The sequence below is a fragment of the Hyposmocoma kahamanoa genome, unplaced genomic scaffold (genome assembly GCF_003589595.1).
Source record: "Hyposmocoma kahamanoa isolate Upper Pololo Valley unplaced genomic scaffold, ASM358959v1 120, whole genome shotgun sequence".
Classification (NCBI taxonomy): domain Eukaryota; kingdom Metazoa; phylum Arthropoda; class Insecta; order Lepidoptera; family Cosmopterigidae; genus Hyposmocoma; species Hyposmocoma kahamanoa.
The window spans coordinates 710696-726142 of NW_020653415.1; the positions used below are offsets into that span (position 1 = coordinate 710696).

The following is a 15447-nucleotide window of genomic DNA, read 5'->3' on the forward strand; positions in this document are numbered from 1 at the left end:
GTACAGATGAAGGGCACCGGGATCAAGGGTTTCAACTCCAAAGGGTATTTGAGTGATCAGTGGTATCCGACATTTACACATATTGACTCGTCTGAGGCAAAACACAGTGTGTACATTTCCTTGAAATAAGTTATCTGACTCATTCTACGAGTAGCGTTCAATATACCGCAGGTTTGAGACTAAATCGATTCTGTATTATTCATAAATCAGCTAATTGGGTCACCCTATACAAAAAAGCATGAACATATTTTGTTATGACATACAGCAGCACAACAGTTGGCATCACACAAACAATCTTTTGTGACGGGACAAACATATGGTGGTAAGCGACATGTCTGTGGAGCTTTAAATCTCAAATACCTGAGAGGTGTTATCACTGACAGAGACATGTAATGACAACTTCTATGTGCCTGCAATTTCACCAACATCCGTATCCTTCAAAAGCGGAATGCAGTCAGTCGGAAAGCAGTAATGGGAGCATTACCTATGTAGGTACTGTTTGGCGGTAGAAATAGGTTAGGTGGCAGCACTTCCCTGGACGAACTCTTTCACAAGGGGCTCTAGTGCTACTAAATGTAGCTGATTTGACTACAGGCGAATGTTCGTTACTCAATGAGGCAGTATTGTAGCGTAATGCTCTAAATTCAATCTTGGACTACTACATTGCAAGCGAAGGTTTCCGGTGAAGGAGCGCCTTAACCCGTCACGAGTCTTAAAGACACACTGTGTCTCTAACGGTAAAATTTATTTTAAATTTTTATAAAATATAGTTAGTAATATAAAGGTCGAACACGAAGAAAAATTTCTTCGGTCTGTTAGAAATCGAAACAGCGACTTTTGCCAATTATAGGGCATCCTGTTTTTTTTAGAAACGGTGGATACACAGCTGCGCTTTAGTGACACCGTGTGGCCATAGAACGTTGCAATACCAAAATCATTAAGGACACCGTATGTCTCTAGAATGCTTAACGTGTTAAAGGTTAATGACACACAAACAATCTTCGAATAAGAAACAAAATAAAACTTACTAGGAAAATTGTTGATTTATTGAAGTTGGTACAAAGTTTGTGATAATGACTATTAAAAACAACATACTTCTCAGAATATCCACTTACGTGATTTTGAAGTTCAACAGTTCAAACACGCTTTTATAAAGATCGTGAAGCGGTCAACTCGTCAGTCGGCGTTTAACCGTTATACAGGCAAGACGAGTGTAACAAAAATACTTTTAAAAATGTATTTCTCTGTTATTGGTGTGTTATTGTTATGTGGGGGTGCATTTTCGCATACTTACCATTTGGGTGCGTGTCCCATAGTTGAACCCATGCCAGGATTTGAAATGAATCAGGTAATATTTTAATACTACGTTATATATAACAGTTCAAAGGTCCTTCTGATCCCTCGTAGAGAGCAGTCCATTATTCAATAACGTTGTATTGTTAAGTTATTGTTAAGGAGGAAGATCGAATTTAGGGAAGGTCATTTTCGCTCTACTTCACTATCATTGGGTGCCTAACTATAAAATTTTTTTCATGACAATCATTTTGCCTTTGGAAAATGTCAATCAATTTAATTTCAGTAGAGAGTATAAAAAACCGACCTCAAAAGTTCGTGGAATTACATCTAATTGCGTAGTTTTCTTGCAATCGGTTATCGGAGATTGCGCGAAACTGGATTCATCCCTGAGTTTGCCGTACTTAGAGGTGGAATATTTTCTTCAAATTTAAATGAGATCAATACTGAGGTACCTTCTTTCCAACAAAAAAAGAATCATCAAAATCGGTTCACAAAGGGCGGAGTTATCGAGTAACATACATACAAAACAAGCCTCGAATTACGAGCCTCCTCTTTTTTTTTAAGTCGGTTAATAAACTGAACTGTTCTTAACGGTACTGTATCATACGAGGGTAGGTACATTCATCATACATCTATTTAATAATTTGCTCGTAAACATCGACAAAATTTCCATAACTCTGCGCAAAACTCTTCTCTAGTACTTGCGATCTTAATTAAAATTTACCAACATTAATTAATATTTGTTTTGACATATTTTTAATGTATTTCCAATGTACTTTAATAGGCCTTGAAATTATCAACACAAAGGTGCAAGTGAAATTGTAACGTAATTATAAATTTATGCTCTTTGGTAGAAAGTTGTAGTAAGAAATGAGAGGCTGGAGATAGTTGAACAGTATGTTTGCCATATTCTATCCGTATAAAGAGCATCAGCAAAATGAAATCTCAAAAAGCATACAACTGGGATGGACTACATTCGGTAGGCGTTCTAGCTGCAGCAGAGCTTGTGAAAGAGTTCGTCCAGGGAAATACTGCCACCTTACCTATTTCTGCCGCCAAGCAGTAATGTTCATTACTGTGTTCCGGTTTTGAAGGGTAAGGGCACTGGTGAAATTACAGGCACATGGGACTTGTCAACTTATGTCTCAAGGTGACGGCCGCTTATTTAACCAATGTGTCTTGCCCACTATGACTTACAGTGCCGAGACGTGGACGCTCACACAGAATGCTGTGTACAGAATGAGAGTCGCACAAAGAGCCATGGAGCGAATCATACTCGGTATCATACTTATAGATCAAGCTCCGAATTCCAAAACCCGTAGACGAACTAAGGTCCAGTACATAGGAGAGCGGACAACGAGTTTAAAATGGATCAGGGCGAGACGTGGTGAACACAGGTGGAGTAAGGCGATAACCGAATGGCGCCCAAGAAATGGATGTAGAAACGTGCGATGTCCTGTAGCGAGATGGTCATTGTCAAAGTTGCGGGCAGTAGATGGGTGAGATTAGCACAGGATCGTGGTGGACAGCAAAAACTACGGGAGGCCTATACCCAGCAGTGGGTGAAGTCGGGCTGTGGATGATGATGATGGCAGACAGTTAATGAAGTTTGGCCTATGTAGAACTATAGATAAACGTGTATATTTTGGATATTTTATGTACTCGTATATTTTGGATGGAATTATTAACAAGAACACGATAAGATCGAGATTGATCACGTAGTGTTATAAAAATAACTATCTTTACATTGTAATAATTCAGTTTAATGAATATCAAAATGTTTTACTACCTTGACTTTCAATTATATTTGTGAAATTACTCCACTAGTCCAAACTATACATAGCAGTTAATATAACAATGATTCGTAATAATAAAAATAATAATAAATAAAACAATAATAATTAGTATCAGTAGAGCTCCTTGTGAAAGAGTTCGTCCAGGGTAGTACTGCCACCTTACCTATTTCTGCCGCCAAACAGTAACGTCAGCATTACTGCGTTCCGGTTTTGAAGCGTGAAGGGGCTGGTGAAATTACAAGGACATTTTTTTAAAGATACCAAGTGGCGGGATGAACAAGTCGTGCGCCTGATGGTAAGCGACACGCCTATCCATAACAGTTACAGTGTCATTCAGAGCTTTAAATCGCAAAGATCTTTAAATGGGCATTGCCACTGCGCCCGTCACGCTAAGATATAAGTTAGCAAGTCCCATGTGCCTGTAATTTCACCAGTACCCTTACCTATGTAATTTTTGAACTTATGTCTAAGGATGACAGGCGCAGCGGCAGAATCCATCATATCTTTGCGATTTAAAGGTCTGAGTGGGACTGCAACTATTATGGTCACGCGTGTCGCTTACCACCAGGCGCACGAGTTGTCGGTCCTGTTATTTGATATTATTAAAAAAAAAAACAAAAAATATTATAAATGCGAAAGTAACTGTTACCAATGAAATATATACTGCAGAACCAATTTTGATGAATTTTGGTGTTAAGACAGATGGGACCTAGAAAAAGAACATAAGCCAATTTTTATCACAAAAATAAATCTTAAATAGGGTGAAATAGGGGATGAAAGTTTTTATGGAGAACCATTAAAACTATGAAAATTACTACGGTACAGTAGGCTCGAAATACTTAGGCTGCTAACAGACTGAGTCGAGACGTCAACTTGATAACGATTTCACGCATTTGATAACGACTTCACGCATTTGATAACGACTTCACGCATTAACTGCATGAAGTCAGTTTCGACTTCTTGCAATTATTGCGTGAAGTAGTTTTCCGGCGACCTGGACTGCGTGAAGTTGGAACCGACTTCACTTCACTCGTTATCTACTTCACGTATTAACTGCAAACATGCAGTCAATTTGTTAGTGGCGTTATTCTACGCAGATAAAGTCGCGGGCACCAGCTAGTTAGTTATAATTAGTAATACAAAGAAAAATGCCTTCGATCCGTCTGGACTCGAACCAGCGACCTCGTCATACCGTGCTTGACGCTCTTCCAACCGTGTTAAGAAACGAACTAGCAGATTTTGTGAATTGTCTTTACACTGTCCAGTTAAAAAGTTATAAATATAATTTATGACATTGCAAATTAAAACCGTTTTAACTACGACATAAGATTGATATCAAACGTGTATTAATAAATAACGATTCCGGATAAACTACGCAGGAAGGCTTTGAACTTTGATAGTATATATATGTTGCTTGTAGGTAATTAACTTTTATTGTATGTCACATTGTTCTACTGCCATGATATTCAATTATCTTTTATGAAATTACTCCACTAGTTTTTTATAATATCTATGGTTATAATTATTAATACAAAGATCGAACACTTAGAAAAAAATCCTTCGACCCTGCTGAATTCGGACCAACGTCTTCTAGCAAACCGTGCCAGACGCTTGCCAACTGAGCAAATATGTTTTTTTTTATAAGATGCCAAGTAACGGGACGAACAAGGTGTGCGTTTGATAGTAAGCGACACGCCTGTCCATAACAGTTGCAGTGCCACTCAGAGCTTTAAAACACAAAGATCTAAGAGGCACTGTCACTGCACCCGTCACACGGAGACAAACATTGATAAGTCTGATGTGCCTGTAATTTTACTAGCACCGTTACCGTTCCAAACCGGAACGCATTAATACTCACATTAATGCTTGGCGGCAGAAATACGTAAGGTGGCAGTACTATCCTGGACGAATTCTTTCACAAGGAGCTCTACTGCTACTAAATGATTCATGTTTAATACAACGCCATTCACATTACAACAACACGGTAAACGTAATAATTCTAAAATAACAAGACTGTGAGTCAAGAGAAGATAACGTCTTCCAATAAGTAAACAAAGGGATCTTGACCTTTAGCGATATGATAATATGAGTAATTAAGATAACACAAATTAAAATTTAAAAAACCCGATACAAAATAGTGTACTCCAGAAGTCAATAAAGTCACCCTCTGTAAGCCTAAGCTAACAACTCGTCGAGACCAATTTAATGAGCCCAAACACGTTCACATATAAGTAGCTGAGAATATTTTGTAGACTGTCCTGATTGGAGTATCTAATCAAGATTACCTACCATGTAATGCGCAGGCCACATCGCGAACGAAGCTAAGCTATCTTAGCTTAGTTCACGTAGCCGGGGAATCTTTTCATACTTCGGTTTATACCGCGAACTAAGCTAACCGAGCCAACTAAACTAACCTGATGATCCGCTAGCAATGTAAAATATGTCGCCCATCTGCCGCCCTTCACCCCCGCACGTATCCACAGTCACGCGTATTTTCTTAGCTTCGCTTGCAACTACGTGAGCTTAGCGAAGTTTGCCAGTTTCGTTTGCGGTGTAGCCTGCGCTTTTGTTGTAATGCCATCGGATTTCAATCAAACAAAGTCAATCTGACAAGTGGAAGTAAGACGAATTCATTTTAAACAGCTGAACTAACGTTTATCAAATAGCTAAGGACCATTCTGATTAAATGAGCCTTGAAATAAAAAAACACTATGAGATCAGTCCGGGACGCGTTTCGGAGCTACAATGCCACAGACAGACAAACGCTACACAGATAACACTCTCACTCATAGCAAAACCTGTATCGCGAGTGCCATGGACACACACATAGACAGCCATAAATTGCCGAGACAAATAAATGTAGGCCATATAAATATTTCTCCTGGCCCGGGAATCGAACCCGGGACCTCCACATGGCAGTCCAGCATGGTAACCTTTCGGCCACAGAGGTAGTCGATACACAGACAGAGGCTTTAAACTTATTGTAACTCCCTTTTTTGCGTCAGGGTTTCAGTCAGTGATAACAGAGTCGTTATGACTTTGACTGATTGGAAGATCGAAATGGGGTGATTCAGTCATACTGTATACCTAATAGTCATCTAAGGCCACAAATCTCCACTCGATACGTGACAAACCTCTTTCTAATCAGGCTTTTCATACATTTATTCCTGTACCTGTTCACTCTTGGTGACTACAGAGATTGGCAATTAAAAAAAAGAAATGCAATCTTTTTTTTAATTGCCAATCTCTGTAGTCAATAGCTCCTGTGTGTGCAGAAATCGAGTAGCAATTTGTCATTTCTTAAACTCCTAGCAACACTAAATAAATAAATAAATTTAGAATGTTTGAATGAAACTTTCAGAATTTTTACAACTATTACATAAAGTGTAATAAAGACAACCTGTGTATAAGTACTAGATGTTTAGTACCTATGTACTCCACTTGCCGGTCTTGTGCAGCAAGCAAATAGCTATTATAACTGAAGACTGAAAATCAACAATACGACGTCTTCATCCTTTTTGTCCACATTACTGTTTTACTATTCAATGGTGACTTATATTATGGTTTATGTGTTTTGTGGATAAACCAATGACTTTTTATTTATTTATTAATCGAATCGAGATATTTATCCACTGACGTCTGTCCTGTCCCCAAGCTTCTATTAACATTCTCTGTATAAATTTGTGCCATCAATCTGCTAACATAGGTTTTTCTTCTTGACCAAATCATGCATACATTCCTGTTTCTTTCTTGGTCATTACGTCATATTTCAATCTCTAACGCTCTTTTCCTTCTTCTTCCAGTCATATCGATACCTCTTTCTGTTTGGGATTATTTATTTATCTTGATTGCGCTATCTGTGGCCACGTGGAGAAGTTCCCTCATGTAACGCGTTCAAGATTAATTATCTATGTTAGTGGCAATTCAGCAACTCGCAACACTGCCAGAGCAGAAATGCTTTTCCCGTACTACGAATTACGATGTTACTGTACCGGTGGTCATGCTCAAACCGTAGAGAAATCTCGTAATTTTCGGGAGAACATTTTCAATTCCAGAAAACGTATTTAGTATTTCTGTTTGTACAGTTCTATTAAATATAGTCTACAGCACATATTTTAATCTTAGAGAGCGTGAAAATAAATTTAAATTGAAATCAATGCAACTAATGTTAGGAACCGGTTTAAACTCTAGTGTCAAGTTGTGTCCACAACATATGTACTTTTTAATGTAGTAATGGATGAGTGTACTCTAGATCATCACAATGGTATAAGCCGATTGGAGATGCATGAGTACTATCCTCTTAAAGTATTATGAACCTTCAGGTTTCTAACAGACTTTACATTTTAAAAAACTTCACGACAAAACGTTTTTGATACATTCAAACAATCCATCTAACCGATGCAGGTGTGACATTGTCTGTTTTCCCAACGACCACTTCATTGTTCTCGTAATACTGACGAACCAGCGTTATTGACTTTTTGGCGTATTATTCGGTCGTGTAGTACCTGACTTGATAATCTAATAGGGCACTATTACGCTACCCTTTACAATGCGGATAAAACCGGAAGGGCTTTTGTGAGCGAAGTTTGTAATTAGTAAATAAGTATTTTTCCTGTACTTTGTTTAGTAAAAAAATTTTCTTATCATAGATTTTAAGGCCGTTCACACCATCAGTAATCATAAAGAAATGGTGGCCACAGAAGGGAACCCTGGGGTACACGGCCATTTTTACACTTTTTTGATACTGAGGATTCGAAATGGATAGGCAAAAGCCAAGAATTCTAAGGGGTTCTAAGTACTTACAAGTGATTCTAAATTTGCCCTCGTCTCCATATTGCGGAATGATACTGAACAAATGTTGCTATTGAAAACATAATGTATTGAAAACATAACGTTAATGTGAAAAGTTAATAGAGCCATCGAGTTTATAATACAAAATTCAAAAGAAAAAACAATTATGAAGCTGTAAGATGAACCAAAACGTCGATAAGAACAATCCCATCTGGGCTTTTTTGTTTTATAATATCAAGTGACAGGACGAACAAGTCGTGCACCTGATGGTAAGCTACTCGCCTGTCCATAACAGTTGCAGTGCCACTCAGAGCTTCAAATCGCAAAGATCTGAGGGGCACTGAAATTGCGCCCGTCACCCTGAGACAGAAGTTGACAAGTCACATGTGCCTGTAATTTCACCAGAACCCTTACCCTTCAAAACCGGAACATAGTAATGCTAACATTACTGCTTGGTGGCAGAAATAGGTAAGGTGGCAGGACTTCCCTGGACAAATCCTTTCACAAGGAGCTCTAATGTTTACAAAAATATAATTTCAAATGAATGCAATGGTGTTTGCAGTTACATTCAAAGAAATTCTTAAAAATCACCTTAGAAACATCAACTTTAAGTCAGTCACACAAGGGACATTTACCATATCTAGAGATATCACAAACACAGCAGCGTGCTAATTCTCTTAAAACTATGTAAAGAGAACCGGAATTCGCATTATACAAAGAATTTCTTTGTCCGGCTGCGTCCAAAAGAATTACTGTCAAATAAGTAACAGACAACCATATCAAGAGACAATGTCAAGTATGAAGCTTCATTCGCATCATGCATCTTTTAATGTGATCGAGTATTATTTTTTGGCAGTAATTCTTTCGGACGGATGTCGAACAGAGAGCACACAGGGTACATAGAGTCACCCCGTTCTACCAACTGAGGAATCGGCAGACGTTACAAATTTCTCTATCTTTGTTACAAATCTTTTGTATTGGGGTTTTGGAGGAAGCAGGTTCGATTCTAATCCCTGGAGGACATTACTGCTTGGCGGCAGAAATAAGCATGGTGACTTGGTGGCACTGCTATGGACGAACACTTTCACAAGGAGCTCTACTGCAACTAAACTAAAAATGTCATAAAAATTTGTCAGATTTTATATAAAATTGTTTTCCATAATATTTGCATCCTATGGATCTGTTTATATTACTATATTTTACTCAAAATGTTTTCAGATGTTGGGCGTGTGGTACGTGATCCAGAAAACGTCTACTGCATCCCACTGCATCACGTACAACTTCACTAAAACTGACGAGCCTGGTAAATACCAGATCGAACAGATCTCTCAGCACTTCATATTGGGTTTGACGCCATTGAAGCATGATTACAGGTAGCTAACCATAATAATCGTTTAGGCCTTGGGAGAGGCGAGAGTCTTAAATACATAATAATAATAATGTATTTATTTCCGAATGTTGTCCATAGTGTTATTAACTAATTATCTTAGGAATAGTGTTAGTCGGCTTGAAAATAAAATAAAATGAAAAATTAAATCCTGGTGTGGAGTTGCAGTCAATGCTGTAATAATGGAGAGTCCCACTAGATTATAAACATACTCAAGAGTCCGTTGGCGCTGCCGCCAAGGCGGGCTTGCATGGAGGCGCAACGTCTTCGGCAGCCCCAACAGAACCCTAAATTCGAACTCAAGATGACTGCTAATCTCCGTACTACAGACTGTAACTCTGAAAAAGGCCAAAATTCTGTCTTATATCGTCTTATATCCAGATGGCGTTGATTAATAGCCTAGAAGTAGTTTATATTATGTAAATTCATCCTTAATTTGAAATATAAGTAGTCAGTTTTTCCCTTGTAATATTATTCAAATATTGATCATGAGATGCTATTGTGTGTTACAAACTAATTTATAAATTAACGCTTCATAATATGGTTATTGTAGATGACGCTAATCCTAAATAAAATAAAAGAATAGCCGGCACTATCTTCAAAAAAACAAAAATTGGTGCAAATAGCGCCATCTGGTTGATTTTTTTTTATCACTAGAAATTAGAGTAGCTTTGATAAATTGTAGCTTGTCAATGTAAAACAAATTAGTTACAAAAATAGCTATTTGGTACTCGTCGTGACATCTGGCGCACCAATTGGATAAATACCCGACTACGATGTCTTGTATCGCGATTAGCAGTCCTTTTGAATTTTGGTTCAAGCTAATGCTCTAGATAAGGAATCGCATCTTATTATATCAAGGAGAGTATAATAAGGTCACATCTTTTTAACTCCTGATTTTACAATGCCTGTAGTTGGTAACCTATCACAAACTCGAATTTCTTTTTCCGAAATAACGTTTGTTCGAATTTTCATTACATAGAAAACCGAATTATAACGAAACACTTGTTATTTATATTTATATTATTCATTGCAAATACTCGATTAGGGTCCGTTAGGTTTGGTTAAGTTAGGTTTAAAAGAAAAAAACATTTTCCTCTCAAAATTATTTTCGAGATTATGAAAATTCAAGCAAACGTTATTTCTGGAAAATGTCATTTCGGACTGCAAATAGGTAACCCTGTGGTTCTCACACCGAGATCAATATATGTGTAGTTTATGAAGTTATGAAAAACATCGGGAGTAAGGAAGGTAAATAAGGCCTCACCTGCAAAATGACAACTTTTCAGGACAAACGTTTGAAGATTCTACGAACGCAATTTGTCGGTAACTTTTTCATGCTTAAATAGATATGTGAAGAAATAGATATCTCACAGATGGCGCTACGACAAAAAAACTCGTTAAAAAACCAAAACATAAACCTGCAACGAAAACATAGAAAAATTCATAAGGTTCGCTGGTTTATTCTGTGGCTTAGTCGGCATAGCGTCTGCCACGATTTGCTAGAAGACATTAAACAGCCGAATCGAAACAGACTAGTGGAGTAATTTCGCAAAAAATAATTGAATATCATGGTCATGAAACATTCTGCAATGCAATAAACTTAAAATTGTTTATTTGTTTTCAGATACACCGGCACTCTGACAGTACCAGACCCAGCTGTGCCTGCAAGGATGAAAGTTCGCTTTCCGCTCAGTAAGTACTTGAAGGATGTTTATAGAGCAACTCAGTCCGTTTTATTTATTAATAAATTGTTTTGTATTTAAAGCTAAACAAAAGAAATTAAAGAATTTTTGTACCTATCGTATTGTAATCGATTATAGCATGTCCATCAGGAGTAGTCGTTGTTTAATTTTATTAATACCTTGCGCTGGGATATTAATAGAACACAATTTTTGATGGCATATGCATTGCCTATTTTCAATTCGGTTAGACATATGCCTTATAAGAAAATTTAACAATAAAATTAAAAATAAAATTGCTCGTCATATATTTCCAGGCGTCGCAGGCTCGGCGAGTTACACAGTAATGGCGACTGACTACTCAACATACGCGGCGATCTTCACGTGTCAGAAGCTTGCGTTTGCGCATAGAAGATCAGCCACCATCTTGTCCAGAACAAAGGAGCTTGATAGAATCTATGTTGACAAGGTTAGATGCGTTATAGATCATTCAGTTTTTTTCGTAGCGTGGCAGCTAGGATGTTGCGTTTTTATATCATTGATAATACTTCTCAGTGCGACAATTTAAAGTCATTATAATTTTATTAAGAGCTACTTAATAAGATGATGATTATTCTGAACACGAATACAATACGGACATTTTTCAGATGCGTGCCAAGCTATCTTCGTACGGCGTAGACCCCTATGACCTATCACTGATCTCCCAAAGCGAATGCCCAAAACACCCGAACGGCACCACGGACGGTGTCAACATTAATATCAACCCTGACACCTTCTCCTCTCAAAGCATTGGAACGGCTGTCAGGAACACTGGGGAAGTTATTGGTGAGTGAATATGAGTGTTAATTGTTTGACTTGAGATCGATTGCCTGAAGTTATTTTATGCCATAGAGTGTGGCGTCACTACTGAGCTAAACAAGACTGAGTGTTTTAAAACCCATTCAAGAATTGGGGACTTTTATTATTAGTCTTGCAACAAAGTTCCGAATTATGACTTGATTGTTTTGGACCTTCTTTGAAACTGATATAAAATGCTAATAATTTTCTCATTCTGTCCATCTAAACAAGGCACAAATCATGTCAGACAAGAATGTTGGTTTTTTATTAGTTACCATTGCTAATTTTACAGTGCTGTAAGTAATAGTCTATAGGATCGAGAAGTGGACGTTGTGTGCGATTGTTTCTTTGCCGTTTGAAAAAGATTTTTTTTAAATCGATATTTCAAATAGAAATATACCAAAATCAAAATGGTTTCCGGCCACGATTTTGGGCAGAAATGGGTTAAAACTGGACGCTTTAAATAAAAATTCTAAGAGCGGACTTTTAATCTCCTTTAACAGGAAAAGCGCTAAACACCCAACATTACAATATATTATATATAATTACATGCTTCAAGCCCAAGAAAGTGCGCCCTCAGTTTTGTATGAAAACATATTTTTCTAGATACACTATGATCATGTAGAATGCATAGTGCTAAATTTGAATACGATATTTTCATTTTAATGCGCACTGGGAGTTTCCGTAATTATGGGAATAATAAAGATTTAGATCCGAAAAAAAAGTTTTCATTTACTATGTGTAACAATTGCAAAAACCTAAGAACCCGATCATAAATTATCGACAAAACTGTCATCTATTTCAGCTGACGGCGTCGAGTATGTTGTAACTGCGGGCAAGAAGGTGTACAACAAGGTTGCGAGCAGCAAGGAGGACCTGACTGAATCTCCATCTGGAAACGCGAGGAGCCTTGACGCTGATGCCGAGTGGTTGCCATGATGAGGCTGCTGTGCGTTGAAAAGTTTACATTATGAAATTTAGATTGGAATACAAAAAGTAAGATCAAAAGAATAATTATTTAGGCTCGATTTAAGTTGCCGTGGAACAGTATAGTAGCTTTTTGTAACGAAATTGTACATAGCATAATGAACTCTGTGTCTATTGTATAACGTACAGTGGATACCCTAAGACATGTGACAACCTAGCTTAAATTTTAGTTTTGAGTAGATAAGTGTGAAGAAAAGTGTTAAACAAACTTAAGTTTTAACCTGTGAGCTGTAATATTAATTTGACTTTCTTATTGCATCATTAGTGCTAACGCTCTAAGAACTTTTTAAGCCAATTGTCTTCAATTACATTACATTCGAAAAAGCTTTCGATCGTGTGGACCACGACATCTTCCTCCACAAATTGAATACACTTGGTGTCCACGGAGATGTACTTCGTTGGGTACAATCGTATTAGACCATTCGCTCTCAAGCTGTGGTTCTGGGGGGATTTAGATCTGATTACATTTTAATACCATCTGGCATTCCTCAAGGTTCGCATCTTGGTCCTCTCTTTTACAACGCTTATATTTTTGACATTAATACACACATAATGAATGCTAAACATTTACTTTATGCCGACGACAAAACGATCTACATGCGTGTGCGATTCATTGCTGACTGTGAGCTATTATTACAAACAACTCTGTACAATTATTATATTAACAACAGAATCACGGTCAGTACTGGTAAATGTCAATGCATTAGTTTTATTACCAATACCGGTCGCGCGACTTTCAAAGAATTCTCGCCCAGACTCGGGACATAAAGTTCATTATGGTTACAAAAAGTAAAACAATTTTGTTCCTCGGTAATGTAAATTGAGCTCAAGGATATGATATATTAAATATAATAATTTTGAATGTGGATCGTGAACATCTATTTCACCTTTGGTGTGTAAGTACGTTCTAAATCATATACTTTGGTATGATTTTCGTTTTTGGGGTGCTATTTACCTACATTCTATCGTACATCTAACTTTGAATTTCACTTAAGAGAATTGGTATTTCAAAATTCGCGTCAGTTTATCATTAAAAAAGTCCTTAAAATTATTCAGAGATTTTCGTGGTTCACATTTACTAAATGATTAATACTATGTTATATCTTTTTAATATTGTATCGACTAAAAGTGAATACAAAAAGACAGTCAAACAGAGGGTACACAGATATGTCTGTTCTTAAAGCTGTCATCTACCGTAGGCCAGTGAAACCACGACCGCGTGGCGTGTAACTGTGTATGGCAAAACACCTGCAAAAAGAGCATTAATTGCGCATCAAACTTCGTCGACCGACAGCGACAGCACGCTTGTCAGTCACGCCGTACTGTATAACAAAATCTTGTAAATATTACTCGAGTAAACCCAAAAAAATTGTTAGTGAAAAAAAAATCAACAAAGACGAAAATTACAATGAAAAGCCCGTTTTTAAGCTGTAAACCATCTAATGTAATCATAATGTAAACAAGAAGTTTAGTAGAGACAGTAGAAGGAATAACGTAGAACAGTTACTACTGTTGTGAATGTAGAATAGAATAAATGAAACAACGCAATGTTTTGAAGATGCTATCTCTTTTTATGAAGCTTTAATACTCAACTCATTATATTACAATATAGAATACGTTTTGTTTATGTATTAGGCAGGTAAAAGAATAAATTCATTGCATCTGTCTCTTTCTTCTTCTTATCCTAAAGATGGCTTGCACTATAATGCTTACCATCATGGCCAAAGGATTTGTCAATCGGCGTAAGGTACTTTTCGATTGTTGCCCAGGGTGTAGGAAAGGAGTCGTAGGTCGTGCAGGGACGCTCCTTTCGTGTAACCCAATAATATGTTTCTTTAAAGAGAGGACATTTAATTTTAGTACTAGAGCTTACAAATTCTAATAGAGTTTTATAAATTTACCAACAATATCTATGTGTACATTTGAAATTTACTCATAAAGTAAATGCAAGTAGTCTGAAATGATTGAAGGGCCATTTTTAAACCACAGCTTGCTGATGATTTTTAGGCATTTTTATAGTAAAACAGCTGTTTTGTTTAGGTTATATTTTTACGTCTATTTTTGGAAATAGACAAGTTTTATTGACAAATTGTCAAAATAAGTGTTGGTTAGTTTAACAGATGTGCAGCTTTAGGAATCTCTCTACGTATGAGACCAATGGGAATAAGGATAAAACATTAAATTTATTCGTACAAGTCTCATGCATGGAATTTTTGGGTAACGATTGTTCTATGTGGAACTGAGTACATGGAACTACTGGGAATAAATCCAGTAGAAAAGGACAGAAAATGTCTGTCCTTTTCTTACTGATATTGAAAGAGACGATGCACTAAATTAAGTTCAGTTTATATTTATCCGAACTATGTTTGGTCGGGAATATTTAATATTAATTTTGTATTTTGCCATAAACAATAAATTGTAGACCTAAATACTTTTGTACAAATATAATAAACGTAATGATGTTTAAATTGTGTTTTTGTCCATTGTTGATCCTTAGATAAATAAAAATTTATCTTGTCGGCTACATTTGAAAACCTCAACTGCGGCATGGTTAATATTTTTCAAGTGTAGTATGTATGTACGTATGCATGTCCATTTCTTTTTCACGCTGTACAGCCTAAACGGCTTGATGGATTTTGACATATGAGGTGTCGTTAGATTCATCTTGATT

General features: G+C 37.0%; 1 protein-coding gene across 1 annotated transcript; it reads left to right on the plus strand.

Annotated features, from left to right (window-relative positions):
• The first annotated feature begins 1219 nt into the window (after positions 1-1219).
• On the plus strand, positions 1220-14885 carry LOC113240132 (apolipoprotein D-like). The gene is made up of 6 exons (XM_026477359.1): positions 1220-1348; positions 9102-9256; positions 10898-10965; positions 11270-11421; positions 11600-11777; positions 12595-14885. Exons 1-6 carry the CDS (start codon positions 1235-1237, stop codon positions 12726-12728), a joined length of 801 nt encoding a protein of 266 aa, XP_026333144.1. The 5' UTR covers positions 1220-1234; the 3' UTR covers positions 12729-14885.
• Positions 14886-15447: the final 562 nt, after the last annotated feature.